A 25287-nucleotide genomic window follows, 5' to 3' on the forward strand; every position below is an offset into this window, starting at 1 on the left:
GGCACACGCACAGACACAAGTACACACAGGCACACACATAACACATCCACCCACAGGCACACGCACAGACACACGCACATGCACACGTACACACAGGCACAGACAACACATACACAAAAAACACACACAGGCACTCCCAGATACATACACATTGAGGAAATGACCGAGAGACAGACACAGAGGTACACACACACACACAAACACACACACACACACACACAAACACACACACACACACACACACGCACACACGCACGCACGCACGCACACACACACACACACACAAACACACACAAACACACACACACACACAAACACAAACACACACACACACACACACACAAACACAAACACACACACAAACAAACACACACACACACACACACACACAAACACAAACACACACACAAACACAAACACAAACACAAACACAAACACACACAAACACAAACACAAACACACACAAACACAAACACACACACACACGCCATTTGATAATGGAAGTTTGTTTACATTTACTATATTCATATTATCAGGATTTTGAAGAGTTTATTTACTTTGAATCTAGGTAATCTTATTACATCACATACTTTATGTAATCGCGTGTGATTATTCTATTGAGACCATTATTTATGACATTTTTTATGTTTCGGAAATCCCTTTAATGCAAAAAATATTGTCTTTTTGATGAGTCGGATGTGCCTTTAAACCCATGATATATTGTGTATTTCATGACTGGGGTAACCCTTTAATACCATGGTGTATTGTTTGTTTAATCAGCAACAATTCTTAGCACTGGGAGCGAAAGATTATCTTAAATCGCCAGCTTATCATAGCCATAATGTATTGGCTTAGTGTGTCGTGGTGGCGTGAGTAAGTTATTAAGACTCTACCGGAGATGGGGATATTTGATATTGAAGATACACAAGACTAGTTATTTTGGTCCAGTCAGAACTTATCAGGTATGTATCTTTTGGTGTGAGAGGGTATCCAGTCAACGCCTGTCTGTCACAATATAGCATGATTACAAGTAGACACTGAAGTATCAGCTTGTTGCTGGACTTGTAATTCTGGAATGTATGTCTCACTTTCTCCATACAAGTACAAACACTCAAAGTCACAATCGCCAACACGATGCTCTAGACAGTAAACCGTTTTGTAAATACCAACAAGTGAGTGAGTACAGTTTTACGCCGCTTTTAGCAATATTCCAGCAATATCACGGCGGGGGATACCAGAAATGGGCTTCACACATTGTACCCATGTCGGGAATAGAACCCGGGTCTTCGGCGTAACGAGCAAACGCTTTAACCACTAGGCTACCCGACCGCCCCCAGTAACCTAAGGTTATAACGAATATACAACAAAGGACCTGGACTGAAAAATATAAACGTTATAAACGTAATTTACTGTACGATCATAAGGTTTGCAATGATTTTCATGTACAGTTGAAAGAACGTTAACTTTGACGGCACCTTTCCGAGTGAAATCTTCAGAACGAGGTAATTCTTCATACAGCCGTCCCAACATCAATCGTCCTGAATTCAAATTTCCGAAATAACACAGAGATAAGGGAAATGCCGTTCTTGTTAGCGCCGTCCAGATACCGGTCGAATAATATTGACACTGATGAGGTCAAATGAAAATAGAAATTCTTAAAATGGAAATCTCACTAAGAACTCCACGTTCTTCTTAACTCTCCACTATTTTCTACAGACCCCATGTGAGATGCACCAGGCAGTTGTATTGTGGAAATTCATGTCAGCGGTATGAGCACAGGTGACTCTATAATCCATAGTCGTCAGCTGAGGCTCATCAAAGATAACCATCATAGTTCCTCGACCTACATGACATCCCCAGCTATGACAATGATGTGGCACTGACGAACTGAAATGCGACGGAAATTAAAGAGAGCATCAACAGCCTATAAAAAAACAACTTCCGCTTAATTAAAGACATTTCCAATGTAATTGAAGAAGATTAGTACCCCTGTCTCTCTACAGCTGGAGCAACAATGTCCAAATGAAGGAAGGTCCTCTCAATAGCACTACGAACAACATTGGGCCGACACTTTCAAAAGTCATAATCCTTGGTTACTCAGAAAGGGTACTTTCATAACCCTCAGTGCATATAACAATATTACCCAGATCATCACCAATACTATAAGTGAGTGTGCATGGTTTTCCTCTGAAAGGAACACCGAAAATACATAAAAGGATTATGCATAATGGGTTGCTGAACAATAAATTCAGCGACAATATTGTTCGGATGTGACCTAACAAAAATAGGGACCGATTTACTACACTTCCAAGAATCAATATACGCAAAGATTTAAATAAAGCATTTATCAAAACTGTATTTAAGAGACACTTACAATTACAGCGGCCCTATTCCCATCATGTTGTCATTCCTAATGTAGAGAAAAGTCATAAAACATCGCATTGGCACCATAATCGGTCATGCTTTAGCGATCAAAGTACCGTGTCCGTATTAAATCGATGATAATTCATTTATTTACCGGAGCGGTTTATGCTTCTTTGACATCATATTCAATTCAAATGATATCGCTTAGTTTTGGATCTAATTCACTCAGAAGCCCAGTATGTGCAGAATAGTTTCAAGTTGTTTGTAACTGCCGTGGATTCCCCATTATGTGGGCGTAGAGGTGGAACGTCATAGGGGTTATGTAGTCTCTGTTCTTCAAAGAAACTGTTACTTGCCTAGTCCTTTAATATCGAACAACACGCATCACACGTGGCACACGGGAAGTGTCTAAGGGACCGGCCATTTGATATTCGGGGGGTGGGTGATGGTTGGGTGTGTGTGTGGCTGAGGTGAGATCGGTGGGATGGAGTGGCTGGGGAGAGGCTGGCATTTTATTTGTAAAAATATTGTCCCCGAAAATCCTTGAAAAACATAATGCCTCAGACTGTTGAAAAAAAATTAATTGCCTGCCACAAAAATACATTACTGCAAGGTGTTTTTCAAACTCACAGCTTTAAATAAAACAAATATCTGGTTTTGTAGCTGAAGATGAAAATATATCTAATGTCAATACAAAATCCAAGTCTATCCCTCCCCCAGAATATCAAGTGGTCGGCCCCAAAGACAAAAACATGTAGATCTCGTATCGCTTACCATACTTTCATATGCAATGTATTTATTCTTCTGTATAGCCAACACGCTTATTTTCTTTTGACAAAAACTTGTGTTTGCGTCGGCATTATTCTTTCATATGCCTTCAGTAAGAGAAGGGATTTGATATCACAGAGCCCCGTTCCATTCAAGTCCCTGACATAAAGCAGTACAGTCTTTAGGAGCAACTATTTAACAGTTGTCCTCTAGAACTGAACTTCGTAATATTTCCTTAGAAAGACAACAACATGTCTTGAAATAGCTTAGGTCTACTTTGCACAGATTTCAGGTCTAAGAAGTCAAAGACGGAGATTACAAATGAGAAAATGAGATTCCCAGCTTGAGGTCATCGGTGATAAAAAGGATTTCTGGGGTATTCCTTCAACATAATTTTATATTTGATAACAGAAAAATCTGACTTTCACATGAAAGAGTTCTAAGTAGGTGCCACCATTCTTGGATTTTGTTCTTCTCTTTGCATTGGTTACTTAAAAAACTGATTCCATGTCCGCATCATTACACTCTTTAAGGATTATCACCAAAAAATAGTTCTCAAAAGGCAGAACGTTTTAGAACATCATGAGGTCGAATGAATGAGGAAATTAGATTTTGTAAAACATTGAGAGTAAAGTTAAGAACATTTTCACAAAAGGAAACTATTATGCTTTGTTTCCTGTACTGTTTTAAAAGTTTTCAATTGGAAATGATGGAATACGTAGCGTCATTACGCCGTCCAAAACATATACATTGTCCAATCAAGGGTACTCCTACAAACTGTCCATCGCTGACCATAGGTTTGTGTTTGAATTTCAGTCAATTATTGTTTGTTTAAATCAAAGTAATTATTTTATTACTTCCACAATACATAGAGGTTACCAGACGTGTTTCTACTTTGGGCCTGTGGAGCATTTGGTTTAAAGCTGCTTTGAACAGTATTTCAGTTACCTCACGACCTGTCGTTAGTTTGAGGTGAGAGGAAAGCCTGAAGTGATGCAGGTCGTATATACTACTTTGGGGACACCGACGAGAATGGGCATGCTTGCTGGTGATGGCAGGTCCTTCACTGTGGCCAGTGCTCAATGCATAGTCAGACGCCAGGGCGATTTGGAACAAAACAAAAGTGAAATCAAGGGATACGATGGTTGACTGAGAACTGGTGAGCCTCACATAGAACGACATCTAAAGAAATTGAAATTTCATTTTCAACATAATCCTCTTCCACATTGATACATGCTTCGCCACTCCAGTGTTACTACATCCCAATTTACTCTACTGTATAAACACTGCCTCATACCTGAATATATACTTGTCATCCCTACTCTGCATATCACTTGCTTGATAATGGTGTTAGAACCTACACTGAAACGTCGCTCCTCATTGCAATAAAGGAGTTGTTCCTCATATATCTTTTCCTTCTTTCCACATTGTGATACTTTTGCTAACAGTGTTTCAGGTATTTTATCCCAATTTCGTCCTTCCTCAGACACAAATGGGTGCAAGGACCTTTCTCGTCAACTTCAAACAGAGCTAGATTAAAAGACATGTTGTGCCTGGTGCATTTTTAATGAGATGTTAGCAGCTTTAAACCGAAAGAGCCTTACTTTCTTCATTGCCCAAGTTTAATGTGATAATGGAATACATTCTCTGCTGGAACATGCTTATTGCACTTTCACTCTAACGCCCAGTCATTCGCCGGTCGGTCGTCACCATGTCGTGGTTTCTCTGGATAATTCCTGGTGTTGCAAGTGTCACAGGCTTTCCAGGGCCCTTTCAACACCGCGCTTAAAAAACACTGCTGTCCACCTCTTTACAGTGGCACTGGAGGGGACACCGGTCAGAAGAGTTGTACTCATATCTTTAAGGATAGCTTGTGGTGTTAAACCTTTTTTTCTGTAAGTATCTGATCAATGCATGTCCCTCAAGAATGTCCATTTCCAAGGGGTACCCATGCCTGTTTTACAGGCTTGTCACAGCAAGGTCACAGTCAAAGTTCCAAACACTTTTATAATACAATATGATCCTAACTGAGTTTCCAAATGTTACATGCAATGTTCTACTCTAAAATTTTGAAAACCAGTTGAAGAAAATGTAAACCTTCGTTGAGTCATTCAACAGCTACTTCCAACAATGCAGAGACGTAAGTAAGGACATTGGTATACGTAACATAAACCTACATCTTACTTGTGCAAATAAAGCGACAAATCCCTTTCCATATCCAATAGAAATATCTGCATAAACCAGAGTCGGTTGTACGGACTGTATCCTGAGCGTGTGTTTATGAATCAGTGTCATATAGTAATGATACTAGGTGTTCGCGAAAAGGTCCCACCGATGGCACATCAGTTAACCATGGAAACATCAGTTTAGTGTCTTTACATTTTACTTGATGTCACCAAATGCTATGCTAAAGCGTTCTCTCCTTGAGATGAAAACCCAGGTTCGATTCCTCACATGGGTATATTTTCAGGTGATTTGCCCTTGCATATGTGTGTTTCACGTGCCACTGTTGAGACAGGAAACGCTCGCCTTTTCGCCTGGCATCATCATCACTATTTGATAGTGATTCATAAACACATGTTCATGATACAGTCGGAGTCGTACAATCGACTCTGATTTCAGCAGAGTTGTCTTGTGACTTTGGCAAGTTTTTGTCGCTTTTATTTGTGTAATGTGTGAAGCCTATTCAGGCATTCTCTCCGTGATATTCCTAGACGATTGCTGTTATGTGTAGATATGTGCTGTTACTGAATAATGAGCCTCGCGAGTGAGGGAGCACTTAGTATGGTCAACCGTCCGGGAACGAGGTTTACATTGGTAACGGGGTCCGAACTAAAAGGGTTCTATTGTATCTCGTCCTTTGTTATTCTTGTATTCTATTGTCCCAGATGTCTCCGTGTATTGACAATCCCGTGCTGCAGTGTGGGAGTGGGGGTCGTTACTGGTGCTGGGGTTGCTTGTGTCGGCCAGCCCATGCATCGATCACGCCTATTCTAATACAGCCGTCTATCTTTATCAGAGAGGAATCAAGGGTGGTAGCTGAGGCATGCTGCATAAAATACTCCCAACATTTAACATGAGACTGGGCCCTGCAGGGCACTGTCAGCAGCAAACGCTGCGGTAGTTGTGTTCATGTGGAGGTGTTGCTGTCGATGTTCTAATGATGCGTGGACCAAGTGAAGTGGCCATATTGGTCGCCAGCATGTAATCCTATTGATGAACAAGCACAGGCACCACTCGGTTAATGGAACTCAATGCTATGATTATATGTGATCACCATTGATTAACCTGCTATCCACCAGAGCGACTGTCGGGAACGTCAGAACACACACACAACACATACACAGAGGCACATACAGGCACACACATACACAGAGGCACACACACACAGACACACACAGGCACAGAGGCACACACACACAGACACACACATTCTACATACGCCCACAGGCACACCCACAGGCACACCCAAAGGCACACCCACAGGCACACACACAGGCACAGACACATGCATAGACACACGTACACACAGGCACAACCCACAGACACACACAGGCACAGACACACGCACAGACACAAGTACACACAGGCACACACATAACACATACACCCACTGGCATACGCACAGACACACAGGCACACACATAAAACATACACACACAGGCACACACACTGGCACACACACACACACACACGCAGGCACACGCACAGACACACAGGCACAGATAACACACATTGAGGAAGTGACAGAGAGAGAAACACAGAGGCACACATACACATAACGAATACACACGCACACACGCACACGCACACGCACACACACACACACACACACTTCGTGACTGTAATTGTGAATCCGGCCATTTGATAATTGAGGTTTTTCACATTTACCATTCAGATTATCAGGGTTTTGATGAGTTTATTAACTTTGAATCTAGGTAATCTTATTACATTACATACTTTATTTGATCGCGTGTGATTATTCTATTGATACCATTATTTATGACATTATTTACGTTTCGGAATTCCCTCAAATACAAAAGTAGTGTTTTTTGATGAGTCGGATGTGCCTTTTAACCCATGATATAGTGTGTATTTCATGACTCGGGTACCCCTTAAATACCATGGTGTATTGTTTGTTGAATGAGTCGGATACCCCTTGAGTACCATGATATAGTGTGTATTTCATGACTCTGGTACCCCTTTAATACCATGGTGTATTGTTTGTTGAATGAGTCGGATACCCCTTGAGTACCATGGTGTATTGTCTGGTATCGCCGGGAAGTCACCATTGTTTTTTTCAGATACCGAAATGACCGAAACAATGAATGCTCACACCTGTTTGTAAGAGACATGGTTTCCACAAGGTTAACTTGCCATAACTGACAAAACAGATTACCATGTACTCAAAACATTGATTACCTACTTCCTATAGTTCACATGACTAGTTTACAGATTCTGAACGTCGCAAATGCCTACGAAACATAGATGTTTGGTAAAAATGAATACGAATTCGAAATTTTGAAGCAACCCACCAAGGGAATTAAACTAACTAGATTTTTTATCGTATTTTTTATGAGCAGCCAATACACTGCTTGGTAGAATTGTCTTTGACATTTTGAAACAACCAGAGTAGGAAACTCATCAGATTGTTCATCTTGGTCCACTGTACGATTTTGAATGAACCATGAGCATATAGTGAGACGATATGATAAGCCATATCATATACAGACTCAGGTCAGGTCGACTCACTAAGAGGCGGCGTCACATGACTCACTTTGTACTCGTTGACAGGTCGACTCACTGAAAGGCGGCGTCATACTGACTCACTTTGTGCTCGTTGACATGTCGACTCACTAAGAGGCGGCGTCACATGACTCACTTTGTACTCGTTGACAGAACGACTCACTAAGAGGCGGCGTCACATGACTCACTTTGTACTCGTTGACAGAACGACTCACATAGAGGCGGCGTCATACTGACTCACTTTGTACTCGTTGACATGTCGACTCACTAAGAGGCGGCGTCACATGACTCACTTTGTACTCGTTGACAGAACGACTCACTAAGAGGCGGCGTCACATGACTCACTTTGTACTCGTTGACAGAACGACTCACATAGAGGCGGCGTCACATGACTCACTTTGTACTCGTTGACATGTCGACTCACTAAGAGGCGGCGTCACATGACTCACTTTGTACTCGTTGACAGATCGACTCACGAAGAGGCGGCGTCACATGACTCATTTTGTACTCGTTGACAGATCGACTCACTAAGAGGCGGCGTCACATGACTCACTTTGTACTCATTACCGCATGGACTCACTTCAATGTCGAGCGATAGGTTTGATTGATCGTAACTGTTCCTATCTAATAATGTTCTAGTTGATGTCTCCACGAATACAACAGAAGAGCATATGTGTCGATTCACCACAAACCTTGCTACTGCATTAGCCTAAAATTGATTAAATACAAATCCCACTTTTGTTACGACGGTAAAATAAAAAACTATTTTGTTTCATGCCATATTAAGAATATACACAACTTATACAAGACCAAATCCTACTGTCATTGTTAACATGCATTGCTTAAATTCAATCTAGATGTCACGTAATAGTCATTGTCTTCAAAGCCGCAATTTGTTTTTCTCAATCTTAATTAGCTGTTAAGTTCTAAAAGGGCAGACAATGGTCGATTTGGCCGATGCTTTCATAATGAAACGTGAAAGGATATATCATCCCGTCTATTGTCGCCTGATTTCATGCTGCGGGTAGTGTGGGAAGTAGCTGATGACAGTAGTGCGATGCAGGGCTCTCTCGGTGCGTGCACAGATCGGCTTTGTGCTTTGTCAACATTGATATAGTCATGGCATACAAACAGTAAACATAACACGATGTATTAGGCACGTGTTTTGGCCAAACCTTTCGTCGTTGTTAGAATCTCATAAGTAAGATATTTTCTTTCTGTGGAATCAGTTCATTGAATTCGTAACGTAAAGACCTGCTTTCATGTCAAGGCTAAAAGAGGAAACTATTATCAAACTAAATTTTAATAATGGAAAGTTCTAATACTTAATATTACACGACTAGTTTTCTGTCAAAATAAACTACTCAAAGCAGGAGAGGGTATACTTTTAAAAACACGCTCTCACTAAGTATATAACAGCTACCATTCAATAACCTATATCAAAACGCCAACACTATTTACCCGCGTCTATTCAGCATCGTGCTAAGCTATCAGCAAAACATGGGTTGTTCTAAAAGCCGAGGTCATATTTTTCTATAAAATCTATTTGCATTCAATGACAATAGAAATATTGAGGCACATTTGCACTTCATCAAAGTCTTGCAAAGATAGGATTTTTTTTTGATAGATGGGTTGACAACAAAACGTTGTGACATTATGACACATTCTTGAGAAAAAGATGACATCTACTCGACTCTCGGTACACACAGTGACATTGTTGACATCTCCCAGTGACGTCCGGCACGGCAATTAAATCATCGTTGTTGTCGTTTTCTGATACAGCTGACAAACATGACGCAAATTGTGTGTTCATTAGCTCACCTACAAATCCACAATTTGACACCTTAATATTGAAGCTGAAAATAATCGGATATTTAATTCAACTTAAATAAAAATCTGATGATAATTCTATCAAGAAGTCTCGAGTACAAGAATAATTATGTGTTATGCTTTGATCTGGTTAAAGGCGTTTATTGGACAATGTTTCTGATAATTTGACTTGCACCAAGGCGCTGCTCTGACTTGTAGACAAGCTGCTACCATCTTCCCTAGGCAAGGGAAATAACTGACTATAAAAGTCTAGTTTTCACCTTGCCGAACGAAACCGGGAATTGGCGTGACGGGCGAACGCTTTAACCACTAGGCCACCCCACGATCGTGGAGAGATATGTTCTTTACACGAACCAGTTCTAATGATGTATGTGATGCAGCGTTGTCCCCCCGGGTTGCCTCATGGTCCCCTAATACGCATCAATCGAGTTAAGGAATAAAACTGTGATAAATGTGTCCAGTAAGTACAGAATGGGTTCTCTCCACGTGACCGGAGGATCTGTGCCCAAGCTAATTTACCAACCTGTATGTGGTCTATAATCAGTAAATGTGATTTCAATTTCGGTAATAAATGTTTATTTTTTCTCAATTCAAATAATTCTTCCATCTCGAATTTCTAATTTCAGTGATGTCGTGGTGCCCCCCTGTGCGAGAGCCGCCATTGTTCGGGACACTGATAAGCCATCTTATGTTACGTCATAGAATGAACAGAAACCAATCCCAGCGATGAAGGTTTCGGGAAGGTTTAAAGTACGCATTTGCCTGCCTGCGTTTCCTCAACACATTATGAGAATATAAAAAATACGAAATGCAGTTTTGAAATTTGATAAATGGATTTGATAATTCTTAATGATGTATAAAATCATTTCAGGGCGTGTTGCTTGAAGCTCATAGAGTGAGTTGGCGTCACTCAATGGGTACCGACAGCCTGCATCCACGCATAATGATGTGGGTGGTCGTCATGGAGAGAGTTGGCATCACGCAATGGCTTCCACGTAGGGCAAGGGGTAGCCCTGAAACAATCACGACGTAGTTATCCATACAGTATCGTGTGTTCATGTTCTGTCAACCTCTAAGTTCCGGTAAAGCTACATCCCATCAGTTCAGATGCCGTCCCATTCTTTTTCACATCTGGAGGACCGCCTCCGTGGTCTAGTGGTAAGGTGTCCGCCCGGAGAGCGGAAAGTTCGGGGTTCGATACCCGGCCGCGTCATAAGATGGTACTTGTTGTTACACTGTCTGGTGCTCGGCATTACAGGGCTGAAACAAGGACTGGTCAGCTCGGAGTCAGTATACTGTGTCTGAGTGGGTTATTCAAGCTACACTGGCATGGTATCTCAGTGGGCTGGCACTATAAAATCGGCATCAGTCTGGAATAGGACAATCAGCTACACATGCACGTCGCTATATGAGTGCAATAATCTTGGACGCGATGTTAAACCCCATTTCACCTCACTTCATATCTGGAAATGGTGTTGATTGCCCACCGCTGTTAAAAATATGAAGTGTCAAAGAAATGAATCATGATTTCATGTGACATTTAATATTTGTATACTCATGTTTCTTTTGACATAATCACCTCATGTTGTGCAGATTAATAGCTGAACACATCTGAAGTTTCATTTGTCACATGTTTTATATCACTCAGTCTTGGCACTGAAATAACAGGGCATGGTAGGTTCATGTTTCGTTTTCCGGGGGCCGGCAGTTCGAAATTTGGTATAACCCGCACATTACTATCACAACACACAGAATCAAAGGATTTTAACGCATACCCGAAGGTCTACTTCACGGAAGACTCCGTATGAGTTTACAGGCGCAACTCTTCTTTTTTGTCTTTCTCGTGTTATTAGATCATGTTTTACCCACAATCTCAACAAGGCTCCACACAGCGGTGTGTCATTCCGCAATGTGCGAGGAGCTTATCTTTACCAGTGAGGTGAGGTGAGGTGAAATTGGGTTTAACGTCGCATCCATGATTATTGCACTTATATAGCGACGTGCATGCACGTGTATGTTTGTGTGTGTGGCTGCTTGTACTAGTCCGGACTGATGCCGATGTATAGTGCTAGCACACTGAGATACAATGCTGCAGTTCAACATGAATACCCCACACAGACACAGTATACTGACTCCGAGCCGACCAGTCCTTGTTTTTAGCCCCTTAATGCCGAGCGCCAGACAGGGTAACAACAAGTACCATCTTTTAACGTCTTTTGGTATGACGCGGCTTGGGATCGAACCCCGTACCTTCCGCTCTCCGGGCGGACGCTCTACCACTAGACCATGGAGGCCGTCTTTACCAGTGAGGATCAATTGGTGCATGCATAACGGTCATTATGTGTCGAGAAATATTCTTGTGGCGATGTGATCATTGTTGGGATGTTGTCCAGAACATACAGGAACATATAACCAGTTCCACAGTTTACTAAAATACGTCTGTTGCAAACCCGTTTCCAATGAAAGAAAGGGATCCAATTCGCCGAAGCCTATTGTCGAACCACACGAGCAGCATGCAGCCCACATAGAAACTACCTTCCTCATCGGATGAGGGCCGGCGCCTGAATTCACGGATAACGACCTGAATCTGTTTTGAAATCGAAAATGACTGTCGATGACACGCGGACAGACCTCTCAGACCAGTAAGAGGGCCTACTGGCAATGGAGTCTGATTCCACGCTCATTTCCTCTTCAGTGTTAAGGAAACTTACAAGCTTCGCCCCCGTCCACAAAACGATGTAAGCGCTGCGACCATCGTGACCCCAAATGCTTGGCCCCGTTTCCCAAAGCGATATTAGCGCTATAACTATCGTGACACCAAATGCTTGGCCCCGTCTCCCAAAGCGTCGTTAGCGCTACAACTATCGTGACACCAAATGCTTGGCCCCGTTTCCCAAAGCGATATTAGCGCTACAACTATCGTGACACCAAATGCTTGGCCCCGTCTCCCAAAGCGTCGTTAGCGCTACAACTATCGTGACACCAAATGCTTGGCCCCGTTTCCCAAAGCGATATTAGCGCTACAACTATCGTGACACCAAATGCTTGGCCCCGTCTCCCAAAGCGTCGTTAGCGCTACAACTATCCTGACACCAAATGCTTGGCCCCGTTTCCCAAAGCGATGTTAGCGCTGCAACCAACGTGACCCCAAATGTTTGGCCCCGGCTTAAGATCGATCTGCCTAACTTGGCCCAGGGCACCGTTCCAAAAATGGTTCTTAGTGCTACGGAAATCTCTACTCCAATATTTTAACATTGACTTAAGCCCATTTTCCGGTGTCCTCCGCCGTGATATTGCTGGAATATTTCTAAAAGCGGCGTAAAACCATACTCACTCACCCCATTGACTTTAGACATCCATAGCGCAGGGATCGAAGTGCGAAACGAGCCTAAACTACATGTCGCTCATGAACCAGTGAACGCTTCAGTAGAACGTGAAAAAAGTGAAATGAGTTAAGATGGATTTGTCGGACACCTCATAAGTTGCAATTCAGGTGAAAACAACACTGGTTCTGACAATATTGGCATTCACGTAGAAGTGTATACACGGATCATCGACAATTGCAACATCGCCACGATCAAAGACGTCTCCATTATCTCACACACAAGGCTCGGACAATTTTTATTTTCAAGAACTTTTTTTATCCAATCACCACATCTGACAGCAGGCTTTTCCCTAGAGGCAAAGCTCGGCTGCTGGAATACATTGTCAATGATATACAAAGCCAGCATGCAAACATTACAGCATTAAAGGTGGCAGAACCACCATCCCCACTGAGATATGTTCACATTTAAGCTGTAACCTAAAAGTTTCACACGAGTAAAGATCACTTAGCAAGAATTGGGGATTTCACAAATGGGACAATCTTGACTGGTTCAGCCACACATTCTGGTAACAGATTCCCAGGGGTACGCAGTTCCACAACATCCCTGGTCTGTCGAGTTGATTATATACCAGTAGTGTCGAAAGAGTTTACTATAATAATAACGTTATTAATAATTATATTACATGTTATGTTTGTTTGTTGTTTAACGTCATCTCATGGCATGACACATTCACTAAAAGGTGAGGTGATATGTGGTTTAACGTCGCGTCCAAGATTATTGCACTCATATAGCGACGAGCATGCATGTATGTGACTGTGTGACTGTGTGAGTGAGTGAGTGAGTGAGTGAGTGAGTGAGAGTGTGTGTGTGTGTGTGTGTGTGTGTGTGTGTGTGTGTGTGTGTGTGTGTGTGTGTGTGTGTGTGTGTGTGTCTCTGTGTTTGTCTCTCGGTCATTTCCTCAATGTGTATGTTTTTGGGAGTGTGGTTTAACGTCGCGTCCAAGATTATTGCACTCATATAGCGACGAGCATGCATGTATGTGACTGTGTGACTGTGTGAGTGTGTGAGAGAGAGTGAGTGTGTGAGTGAGTGAGTGTGTGTGTGTGTGTGTGTGTGTGTGTGTGTGTGAGTGTGTGTGTGTGTGTGTGTGTGTGAGTGAGAGAGAGTGTATGTGTGTGTGTGTGTGTGTGCGTGTGTGTGTGTGTGTGTGGCTGCTTGTGCTCGTCCGGACTGATTCCAATTTATAGTGCTAGCCCACTGAGATACCATGCATGTAACAGCACGTCAGTAACAGTACGTCAGTAACAGTACGTCAGTAACAGCATGCCAGTAACAGTATGTCAGTAACAGTTTGTCAGTAACAGTATGTCAGTAACAGTACGCCAGTAACAGCACGTCAGTAGCAGCACGTCAGTAACAGTACGTCAGTAACAGTACGTCAGTAACAGCATGCCAGTAACAGTACGTCAGTAGCAGCACGTCAGTAACAGTACGTCAGTAACAGTACGTCAGTAACAGCATGCCAGTAACAGTACGTCAGTAACAGTACGTCAGTAACAGTATGTCAGTAACAGCATGTCAGTAACAGTACGCCAGTAACAGCACGTCAGTAACAGTACGTCAGTAACAGAACGTCAGTAACAGCACGTCAGTTACAGTACGTCAGTAACAGTATGTCAGTAACAGGATGTCAGTAACAGTATGTTAGTAACAGTACGTCAGTAACAATATGTCAGTAACAGCATGTTAGTAACAGTATGTCAGTAACAGCACGTCAGTAACAGTACGTCAGTAACAGTATGTCAGTAACAGAACGTTAGTAACAGTACGTCAGTAACAGTATGTCAGTAACAGAACGTCAGTAACAGCATGCCAGTAACAGCATGTCAGTAACAGTATGTCAGTAACAGTATGTCAGTAACAGTATGCCAGTAACAGTATGTCAGTAACAGTACGTCAGTAACAGTACGTCAGTAACAGCATGTCAGTACCAGTATGCCAGTAACAGTATGCCAGTAACAGTACGTCAGTAACAGCATGTCAGTAACAGTATGTCAGTAACAGTATGCCAGTAACAGCACGTCAGTAACAGCATGTCAGTAAAGGTATGCCAGTAACAGTACGCCAGTAACAGTACGTCAGTAACAGTACGCCAGTAACAGTACGTCAGTAACAGTACGTCAGTAACAGTTTGTCAGTAACAGTATGCCAGTAACAGTACGCCAGTAACAGCACGCCAGTAACAGCACGCCAGTGACAGTACGTCAGTAACAGTTTGTCAGTAACAGCACGCCAGTAACAGCACGTCAGTAACAGTCAGCCAGTAACAGCACGTCAGTAACAGCATGTCAGTAACAGTATGCCAGTAACAGTACGCCAGTAACAGCACGTCAGTAACAGCACGTCAGTAACAGTACGTCAGTAACAGTTTGTCAGTAACAGTATGCCAGTAACAGTACGTCAGTAACAGCACGCCAGTAACAGCACGCCAGTAACAGTACGTCAGTAACAGTATGTGAGTAACAGCACGCCAGTAACAGTACGTCAGTAACAGTTTGTCAGTAACAGTATGCCAGTAACAGTACGCCAGTAACAGCACGCCAGTAACAGCACGCCAGTAACAGTACGTCAGTAACAGTTTGTCAGTAACAGTACGTCAGTAACAGCACGTCAGTAACAGCACGTCAGTAACAGTATGCCAGTAACAGTACGTCAGTAACAGTATGCCAGTAACAGTACGTCAGTAACAGTACGTCAGTAACAGCACGTCAGTAACAGTATGTGAGTAACAGCACGTCAGTAACAGTACGTCAGTAACAGTACGTCAGTAACAGCACGTCAGTAACAGTATGCCAGTAACAGTACGTCAGTAACAGTATGTGAGTAACAGTACGTCAGTAACAGTACGTCAGTAACAGCACGTCAGTAACAGTATGCCAGTAACAGTACGTCAGTAACAGTACGTCAGTAACAGCACGTCAGTAACAGTACGTCAGTAACAGCACGTCAGTAACAGTACGTCAGTAACAGTACGTCAGTACCAGCATGTCGGTAACAGCATATCAGTACCAGTATGTCAGTAACAGCACGTCAGTAACAGCACGTCAGTAACAGTATGCCAGTAACAGCACGTCAGTAACAGTATGCCAGTAACAGTACGTCAGTAACAGTATGTGATTAACAGCACGTCAGTAACAGTACGTCAGTAACAGTACGTCAGTAACAGCACGTCAGTAACAGTATGCCAGTAACAGTACGTCAGTAACAGTGCGTCAGTAACAGCACGTCAGTAACAGTACGTCAGTAACAGCACGTCAGTAACAGTACGTCAGTAACAGTACGTCAGTACCAGCATGTCGGTAACAGCATATCAGTACCAGTATGTCAGTAACAGCACGTCAGTAACAGTACGTCAGTACCAGTACGTCAGTAACAGCATGTCAGTACCAGTATGTCAGTAACAGCACGCCAGTAACAGCACATCAGTAACAGCACGTCAGTAACAGAACGCCAGTAACAGCACGTCAGTAGCAGTACGCCAGTAACAGCACGTCAGTAACAGTATGTCAGTAACAGCTTGCCGTAGATACTGCAATACACGTATATCCTTCATCTTGTCCTTCTTGTTACAGATATAGGAATAATGTGGTAATTACGACCAAACACGCAACTTTATTGCTTCAATGTCTGAGGACTAGCAGCAGCCACATGTGTCTCAGAACCCTCTCAAGTTCAGACTGGTGTTCCAAAGGCCTATTTCCGCTACAATATCACAAGTGTGGGGGAGTATGGGGGATGCTGTGAAACGGACTGCACCACAGCGGACATCTCTAAAATTTTGCTGGTGACAACAGATGACATGAAACATGTGAGCTAGGACGTCGGTGATACTGGAGACATAGCCACGTGACACCATCGCCATTCTTTCATACGAGAGAGGAAACATTCCATCTTATCTACAATAATGAACTTCAAAATAGTCCAATATCTCCATTTGGGAACAGTCTGGGCCGTAATCTGATAGACAGAGATAAGCAGATCCATTATCCTGGTGTTTGGGGTTGTCTAGAAACGTAAGTGTGTTCTGTGTGGGTCAACAACGCCTTGAGTTTCTTGTTTATCTTGGACAATGTTCACAGTGGTGGAAAAGGGGCTGACTGTCGAGAGAAACGTCGTCCAACACATTAGGTTCCCGACAACTCGAGTCAGCCATGTTGTTTGTTGTTTTACGCCGCACTCAGCAATATATCAGCTACATGACGACCGTCTGTAAATTATCGAATGATCCATTATCGATGCTCATGGTGTCAATCACTGGATTGTCTGGTCCAGTCTCAATTATTTACAGACCGCCGTCAAATAGCTGGAATATTGCTGATTGCGGCGTTAAACAACCAACCAACCAACCTTGTAAACATGTAAACTGTATATCTGTAGTGACATCAATCAGATGAGATTCAGCAGCTGACACAATTCGATCTTTTTCATCTTCTTTGTTGGATGTTTTGAAGTAACCAGCAATGACCTCGAACAAAAAGCTAATGAATACCGGAGGGGAAGTGCCTAGGATAGGAGTCTGAACCAATAGTTGAGCAGCTTTAGATCAGTTGACGGGGATTTTACACTGTTTGAAACATGTACTAGAACTTGACAGGCACATGAACAATCAGGGACAACGGATGGACCAGCAGACGGAACAGCAGAGGGGGGTTGGGCCTTCGTGGCTGGAGGAGTGACAACACTATTACCTGCTGAAGGAGATGCGTAAGAAGCGGAGTGAGTGACCTTCACAGTGCAAGTGGATTCGGCATGCAATATTTTTTTTCAACTCGAACTCGCTGAACAGATAATGCCTCCTTTTTCTTCCCACATCCTCGGTAAGCAGCACTATGATTACCCCACAGTTACGACATACTGAGATACCGTCAGCCTTAGTTTTTCATCTTCCCGAGGCAAGGGCGTTAACTGACTATTAAAGTCATGTTTATGGTCGGTAAACATCCTAGCCTCGGGAAGATGTACAGTTTTCAACCTCATGGTTCCCACCGCATCTTGTACATACTGAGGACGGTTGGGTAGCCTAGTGGCTAGAGCGTTCGCTCTTCACCCCGAGGACCCGGGTTCGATTCCCGACATGGGTACAATGTGTGAAGCCCATTTCAGGTGTATGCCGCTGTGATATTGCTTGAATATTGCTAAAGCGGCGTAAAACCAAACTCACTCACTCATCGTATATCCTGGAGTTTTTTTCTGTTGCAACGAGATGACACGTGACCGAACCGTTGACAAGTGAAGCACCTTATATCTGGCGGAACAAAGAAACGAACAAGGAAGGACTGGAAATACATGTTGACGCATTCAGAAAGATGAGGCGTGTCAAATGTCAGTAAAACAGAGGTAATGACTTTCTGTTCCTTACCTCGCCATAAACGCTTGGCATGTATTATTACCTTTGATTTCTCAGCTGCTCATCCAGTTCATTTACACCAACGTCACAGTCAACGTTATATATAACCCCTTAGCTTTGAGTCAAGCTCTTTCGGACAAACCCCTGACACGGATGTTACAAATCGTGGATACATTCAAAGCCACTTTCATTTGATCAAAAGATGTACAATGAATCACAAGATTTTCAAGCGTATTCATGAACTTAACATCACCAATACTTTTCTTAATATCACGAGCTAAAGATATGGGACTTAATTGTTTGAAGTCCAATCTCGGGACATCAGTCGTCAATTGAACCACAAATTTGATGGGAACATCCCAAATAGTCGTTTCATTTTTAGTCATGTCTTGATGTTTGCGTCTTTTTTAGACCATGGTAATATAATTTCTGCAAATTCCGCATTAGTATACGTCTCTTCAAAGTGATTTGTATTTGAAATATCTTTTCACCATCCCCGTCACAATCGCTATCCATATTGAAGCGATTTACAACCAACGACGATCTCCCCAAAACACAGCCAGCGAAAACTGATGCCAGCAACGCGGGGCGAGAAGTGCGTGCTGCCGCGACAATACCAAACAAAAGCAAATAGGGCAACAAAATAAGCCAATATTTGATGCAGTGAAACAAACTTACCATGGTGAAATAAAACTCCCATTAAAACCCTTTTTTTATAAAACTGACCCCATATAACAAAACAGACAAGAGCGACTGACAACACGTCGGACCTCACTGACAGTATGAAGCAGTCCGGTGGGAATACAGCGTCCCGAGGCTGTGGCAACCCCATGACTTTTATCGCGTCACTTTGTGTTTTCTTTACACATCAAGGGATTCTCCTTGGTTTAACATACTGTGTTTGAAACCACACATATAAAAAATAATTCACATTTCAGTTTCTTTGTTGCTTCACGCAGCACTCAGCAATATCCCAGCAATATGGCGGCGGCCTGTGAACAACTGAATCTGACCAAACAATCCAGTGATCGATATTGTGAGCAATGATCCAATCTCGCTGAGCCTGACCACCCGATTGTCACCTCTTACGCCAAGCGCAGAGGTCAGTTCTAACCCGGGATCCAAATGGGAGTTCCTTCTTGCATCAATTGAGAGTACCAACTTGCCTTAATAATATCTAAGTTATCAGCAAAACAATTGTGATGCATAATACTTTGTGAGGCTTATAGAACAACTGTATAAAGTCTAACACACCTGGAACACTGATGAGAAGAGTCATCAGTATTTTGCTTCAGTGTTGTGGGGTTCAGTCAGAGTTGTATTGATATATCAGTGAGGTTGACTAACATAGTTAATTGAGTGAGGTGGAATGGGGTTTAACTTCGCCTTGAAGATTATGGCATTTATATAGCAATTGCAGGCATTTGTTTGTGGCTACATGCACTAGTCCGGACTAAGGTCGAGTTTATAGTGCTAGCCCACTGAGATACCATTCTGCAGTTTAACATGGATACGCCACTCAGACTCGGAATCGACCACTCTTTGTCACAGCCCCATAATGCCGAGCGCCAGGCAGGGTAACAAAAGGTACCATTTTATGACGCGCCGGGGTATCCATCCCCGGACCTTCCGCTCTCCGGACGGATGCTCTACCACTAGACCACGGAGGCGGTCCCCCAGATGTGAAAAAGTACCATCTTTTAACGACAATAGTTATGACACGACCGGATCGAACATGGACCTACTCTCTGGGCCGACACACTATCACGGAGGATATCCATTGTTTATTGTAGTTTTCAGTACTTTGTAATCTTTTAATCATTTTGTCTCAGTGATATTCATAGGAAGAGAAACAACTTCTCCCATAAATATTATGAATGAAATAAGAAATAATTAGGAGAAACATTGACTGTGTGTTCAGCATTGGGCTAGGTTATCATATACTGAATTTGAAATCGCACACTTAGTGTGCTAGTGCGTGACGTGTGTGAGTGCCTGCGTGTGTGGGCCAGCATGCTTGTACCAGTCAAGACTAATACCAGTAATATACATTTGTACATTTAATATACAAGTTTTCAAATTGTAAACTACATTTGTATAGCTTTGTACATACAGGTTTGAATAGCTTTTCCTGTTAATTGTTAAGTTAATCTCTGCAGCCAGTGCGTGTCAAAACACGGGGTTGTGTACTCGCGGCAGATGACCACGGAGTACGCTGACCACTGTGTCGGATTAACGAGACTGATTAATGAGTGATTTCGGTAATTCGTTGCAAATTAGGTGTGTCGGAGTCGGAATGCGAGAATGTCGGATTAACGGGACTAAATAGCACTGAATCAATCGGTTCCCAACATTTGTGTCGGATAAAGCCGAGTGTCGGATTAACGAGACTTGACTGTATAGAGTTCTAACCCACCGTGCCACAATTTCACATGGACATCCCACTCAGACTCCAAGGTAACAAGTATCATGTGTTAACACCTCTTGGTATGACCCGGATGGGGATTGAACCACTAATATTCCCTCTTTGAGCAAACGGTCTATCCATTAGACAACAGAGGCGATCACATTCTCCAGACAACAGACAGCGCCAACTGGGAAACAAAAATATCTAATAAATCTAGTGTAAATTTCCAGCTTTGCGTGTGTTCCTTTAAATGATGTATCATTCAGTATATTGTTGTACTCAAGAACCCATGAGACTCATTTCAGTATATGCTTTAATGCTGACACTGTACAAAGATGATAAAATAAATACAAATCCGAGATATTGTATAAACCATATAGAATAAATACATACTAATCCATGCAACTTTCTCTTGAGAGAAATCTCTATACAAAAATACTGTAGGAATGAGTACTTCTATTTCACAAGTTTGTGAAGCATACTTTTATCAACCTTTTTTTCATGTGCATAATGCCACATCTGGTATTACTGTATCAATATTTATCCCTCAGTGTATCAATAATGTAAATGACCCCAACCCACCCATGAACAAAAATATTTCATCTACCCGAGGCAAGGGTGTTAAATGTCTACAAAAGTCCAGTTGCCACCAGTGACTATTATGCGTAATGTCCCTCCTATTAACCAATCAGATTCCACCTCTCACATCACTTGTATATATGTCAATATGATCTGTGCCCTGTCAATATGATCTGTGCCCTGTCAATATGATCTGTGCCCTGTCAATATGATCTGATCGATAATCAAGATCTGTATTGTAATGAAACGTGTCTTACCCTGTGAAGTGCACCAAATCATTTGAGCACTTTGATTAAAAACATGAAAAGATCTGGAAAATATCTTTCAACGCCCAGTTGACAGTACACATGCTTTGCCAATACTGAAGTCGACAGAAATCTGCACCTGAAATCTAATTTTGATTGGACTATGCATAGACTCTTTGTCCAGCCGAACTGTAACACCAGAATTCCAGCCTAGTTCGGCACGGGTGGGAACTGGACTTTTATAGTCAGTTAACTCACTTGCCACGGGAAAATGAAATATGTCGTTTGGAACATCATTCAATTTTTTTTTAAATATGGCATCCTGTATCCTACGATGCAAGAAACCGGCATAGATCTGTCTGTCATACCCTCACTGAGTAAAGATCATAAACAAAAAATGGGTCCTTGCAGAACTCATTGTCAGAAAAGATCTGCTTCCAAGGTGACTGTACATACTGGCATACCTCCTAACACTTGATCCTTTCATTCACCAGACTTCAGGGCAGACAGACCCCAGCTATTCCCACAGACACGACGGTTGCAGTCTAACGTTTACTGGTAATGTATCACAGTGTCACACAAACAAAACACCAACGTTCACACATGTGCATCATGGATGTACTAACTCATCCTGCATCTCTGCTTGGGGTTCATTTCATTTCAAAACATATCTCTGTGGAAGGACGAGGTAGGATAAAGCCCATGTTTGGCCACTGAAAATGTCAATAATGAAGTTGAACAAACCTATGAGGAATTGGGATGAAAATTCTGTTCAAATGGCTGACATCAAGCCTTTTTCCTTTCTTTCACTTGCAAGTTTTGGACTTCTGGCATGACAGATTATAGAAGGAGGTCTGAAATGAGTGACAACTACAGATTTTTCTAACTTGACATGGAAAATAGAAGGATTAGAACCTGCTTTAACATGTTTAAATTTTCAATTTATTCCTCAAAAGAAAGCTTTTATTTGTAGAATATCACTGATAAGTCTACTGACATAGTTCAGTATAGGGTCAAGAAATGGTTCACAAACCATATAATAATATCATAATTCTCCAGAATCAGTGACCAGACATCTTCAATCGACCATTACATATCATCGATCACTTGGTCGTCTGAGGTTTATAGGTAAGCAAGGAGCACCTTCCCAAAGTGACACCATTATCCTGAGGCAGATTCCATCTCTGCTACTGATGATGACTGTCACTGGCCATATTGAGACACACATTACCGCTGATACAGGCCATGTGATGTGTGTACAGTGATGACTGTCACTGGCCATATTGAGACACACATTACCGCTGATACAGGCCATGTGATGTGTGTACAGTGATGACTGTCACTGGCCATATTGAGACACACAAGTACCGCTGATACAGGCCATGTGACATGTGTACAGTGATGACTGTCACTGGCCATATTGAGACACACAAGTACCGCCGATACAGGCCATGTGACGTGTGTACAGTGATGACTACATCAGTGGTGATCACATGACAAGGAAATCCATCCTCTTGGTGCAGGTTATCTTGTCTCCACAGGCAATTAGATATCATATTGGCCTTTCAGTAATGTACTGCTGTGGTAACATGATCGGACTTTCAATACTTTTAAAACCTTTAAAACATTTCGCAATAGTTGTTGATAGATATGGAGTTCCGTTTACTGTTATAAGCATTGTTGATTTCTGGGTTGAGTTCAGTGCCCTTTGGAATAAAGGAGTTCATGAACTTTAGAAAAGACTGAAATTACACCCAGCACTGCCTACTGAGTTCCTTCCTGGTGCCTGTCCTGTCCTGTGTGTTTCAGGGTTACAGTTGGTTTATAGTGTCACAAGTCTGCAAAAAGGATCTCCTAAACGTTGCCGTCTAAATAATGGTAAAAGTGGTCATCCACAAGGACATGTCACTAGTCCTTCCAGAATTGTCCAAGTCTTGTACCAGCAGACTTCTGTTAATTTCAATTCCTGTGTATGGCTGTGCAACACTATTCTGTATTACAAAGTACCTTTCATTCATCTGATGTACAGAAGAGACAATGTAACAGCATTGATCTCTTCCCTGCTGGCTGTTCTCATAGACAACCTTCACATGTCCATTTTACTAAACTTTTCAGGAACCACACAATTTTCAATTTGAAAATTAATTACCGTCTCTGGGAAAGTCTTTCAGGAATTTTTGCTATGTCTTCAAACATATGGGGTCTGTCATTCAACAGTATATTCATTATAATATTAACAATATACTTTTCACACATAAGACTTGTACACCTCTGAACAATGACACTGGAAGATGTATTACATGTATCAATGACTGGAGCATGTCCTCACGGAATTATCACAGCAAGGATTGAAATCGCATGTGAAAGGTATCATCTTCAAAAAAGTTCTGATACAATATGGATAAAAATACAGTCATACTAAATACAATGATGATAAGATGCCGAGGACAGGGTGATCCTCAGCTTCTCTGTACAGGGTATCACAGACATGTTTGGTGGCGGACGGATCTGGAAGACAGAGAGACTATCTGGGACTCTTCCGCAGCTTGCGCTCATGTTCCCGCACTGAATCTATCTCCCTCCCATGCATTGTCATCAAGTTGGCCATTTCTGGAGCAGGAAAATAAGAAAAATTTATAACCATATGTTTGTAGAATGTGTCACTGTTCTCCGAGAGAGATTCATGTGCATCAGTACCAACGACATAACAAACAAAAAAATGTCCCTTTATAAAAGGCTTCCGTAAGTTGATTTCAAATGACATGAAATAAGAATTTGCAAGAGATCTGCAGTTTTCCTACATTCCATCACACGTATAGCAGGACTGAAGACAGGGACATTTATTAAAGAAACTAGCCTGGGTTTGCCCCTGACCAGTTGGCCCCTTCAGTGTACACTGTTATATGTAAGTAATCCGAGTGGTGGTAGAAACTGTTGTAAATATATTTGTAGTAATTACCAGTGGCAGGAAATAATTGAACTACTAGTAATAAATATCAAGCGCTGTCGTGGCCAGATGTTGTGGTCAGCGACAGTGAGTGGAATTTAGAGTTATCCCCCTTGTATAATGAACATGGTGGCTTGATCGTGGGAGACCTACCTCTGTTCTCACGCTGTAGGTTGCCTCCCATCTTGGTGAGGTTCTCAATCTTCTCCTCCAGTCTCTTACACAGCACCTGTGTGTCGGGGGTAAGGGAGGACATGGACGCTGCACACAGAAGCAAGTCGTACACATACCACACCATGATAAAATATACTAGTATTTACATGACATCAATGGAATCAGCTTGTTGGTTTTATTTGTACTTGACATTAATATCATTAGATTCATGATATTAATAATCCCACTTAAAGATAGAATAGAACCATGGTAAATGAAAAGCTTGTTAGAACTATTTCATAAACAAAATCATTCCAAAGACCACTTGGTTGTGAAGATCACAAGAGAAAGAGGGGGATTCACAAGAAGTGAACATTTGTCCATGTGTGAGTGAGTGAGTGAACCTGACTGTTGATGTCATCTCTGGACCACACTGTGTTACAGAGGACAGAAGGGACAACACTCAAGCACCTACCTACAAACATCACATACAGGCAGGCAACTGACAAAATATA

General features: G+C 42.2%; 1 protein-coding gene across 2 annotated transcripts in view; it reads right to left on the bottom strand.

The window, feature by feature from the left end:
• Positions 1-22042: 22042 nt before the first annotated feature.
• LOC139450414 (coiled-coil domain-containing protein 158-like) overlaps positions 22043-25287 on the bottom strand; it is a 40929-nt gene continuing 37684 nt past the window's right edge. For both annotated transcript variants that reach the window (XM_071232106.1, XM_071232105.1), the window contains exons 23-24: positions 24773-24880; positions 22043-24282 (exon numbers count right to left, since the gene is read on the bottom strand). In XM_071232106.1, coding sequence (XP_071088207.1) covers positions 24197-24282; positions 24773-24880 — 194 coding nt within the window. In that variant the 3' untranslated portion in view covers positions 22043-24196. The remainder of the gene's footprint in view (positions 24283-24772; positions 24881-25287) is intronic.

Source organism: Haliotis cracherodii, unplaced genomic scaffold, assembly GCF_022045235.1.
Source record: "Haliotis cracherodii isolate W230 unplaced genomic scaffold, xgHalCrac1.p SCAF_8, whole genome shotgun sequence".
NCBI classification, from domain to species: Eukaryota; Metazoa; Mollusca; class Gastropoda; order Lepetellida; family Haliotidae; genus Haliotis; species Haliotis cracherodii.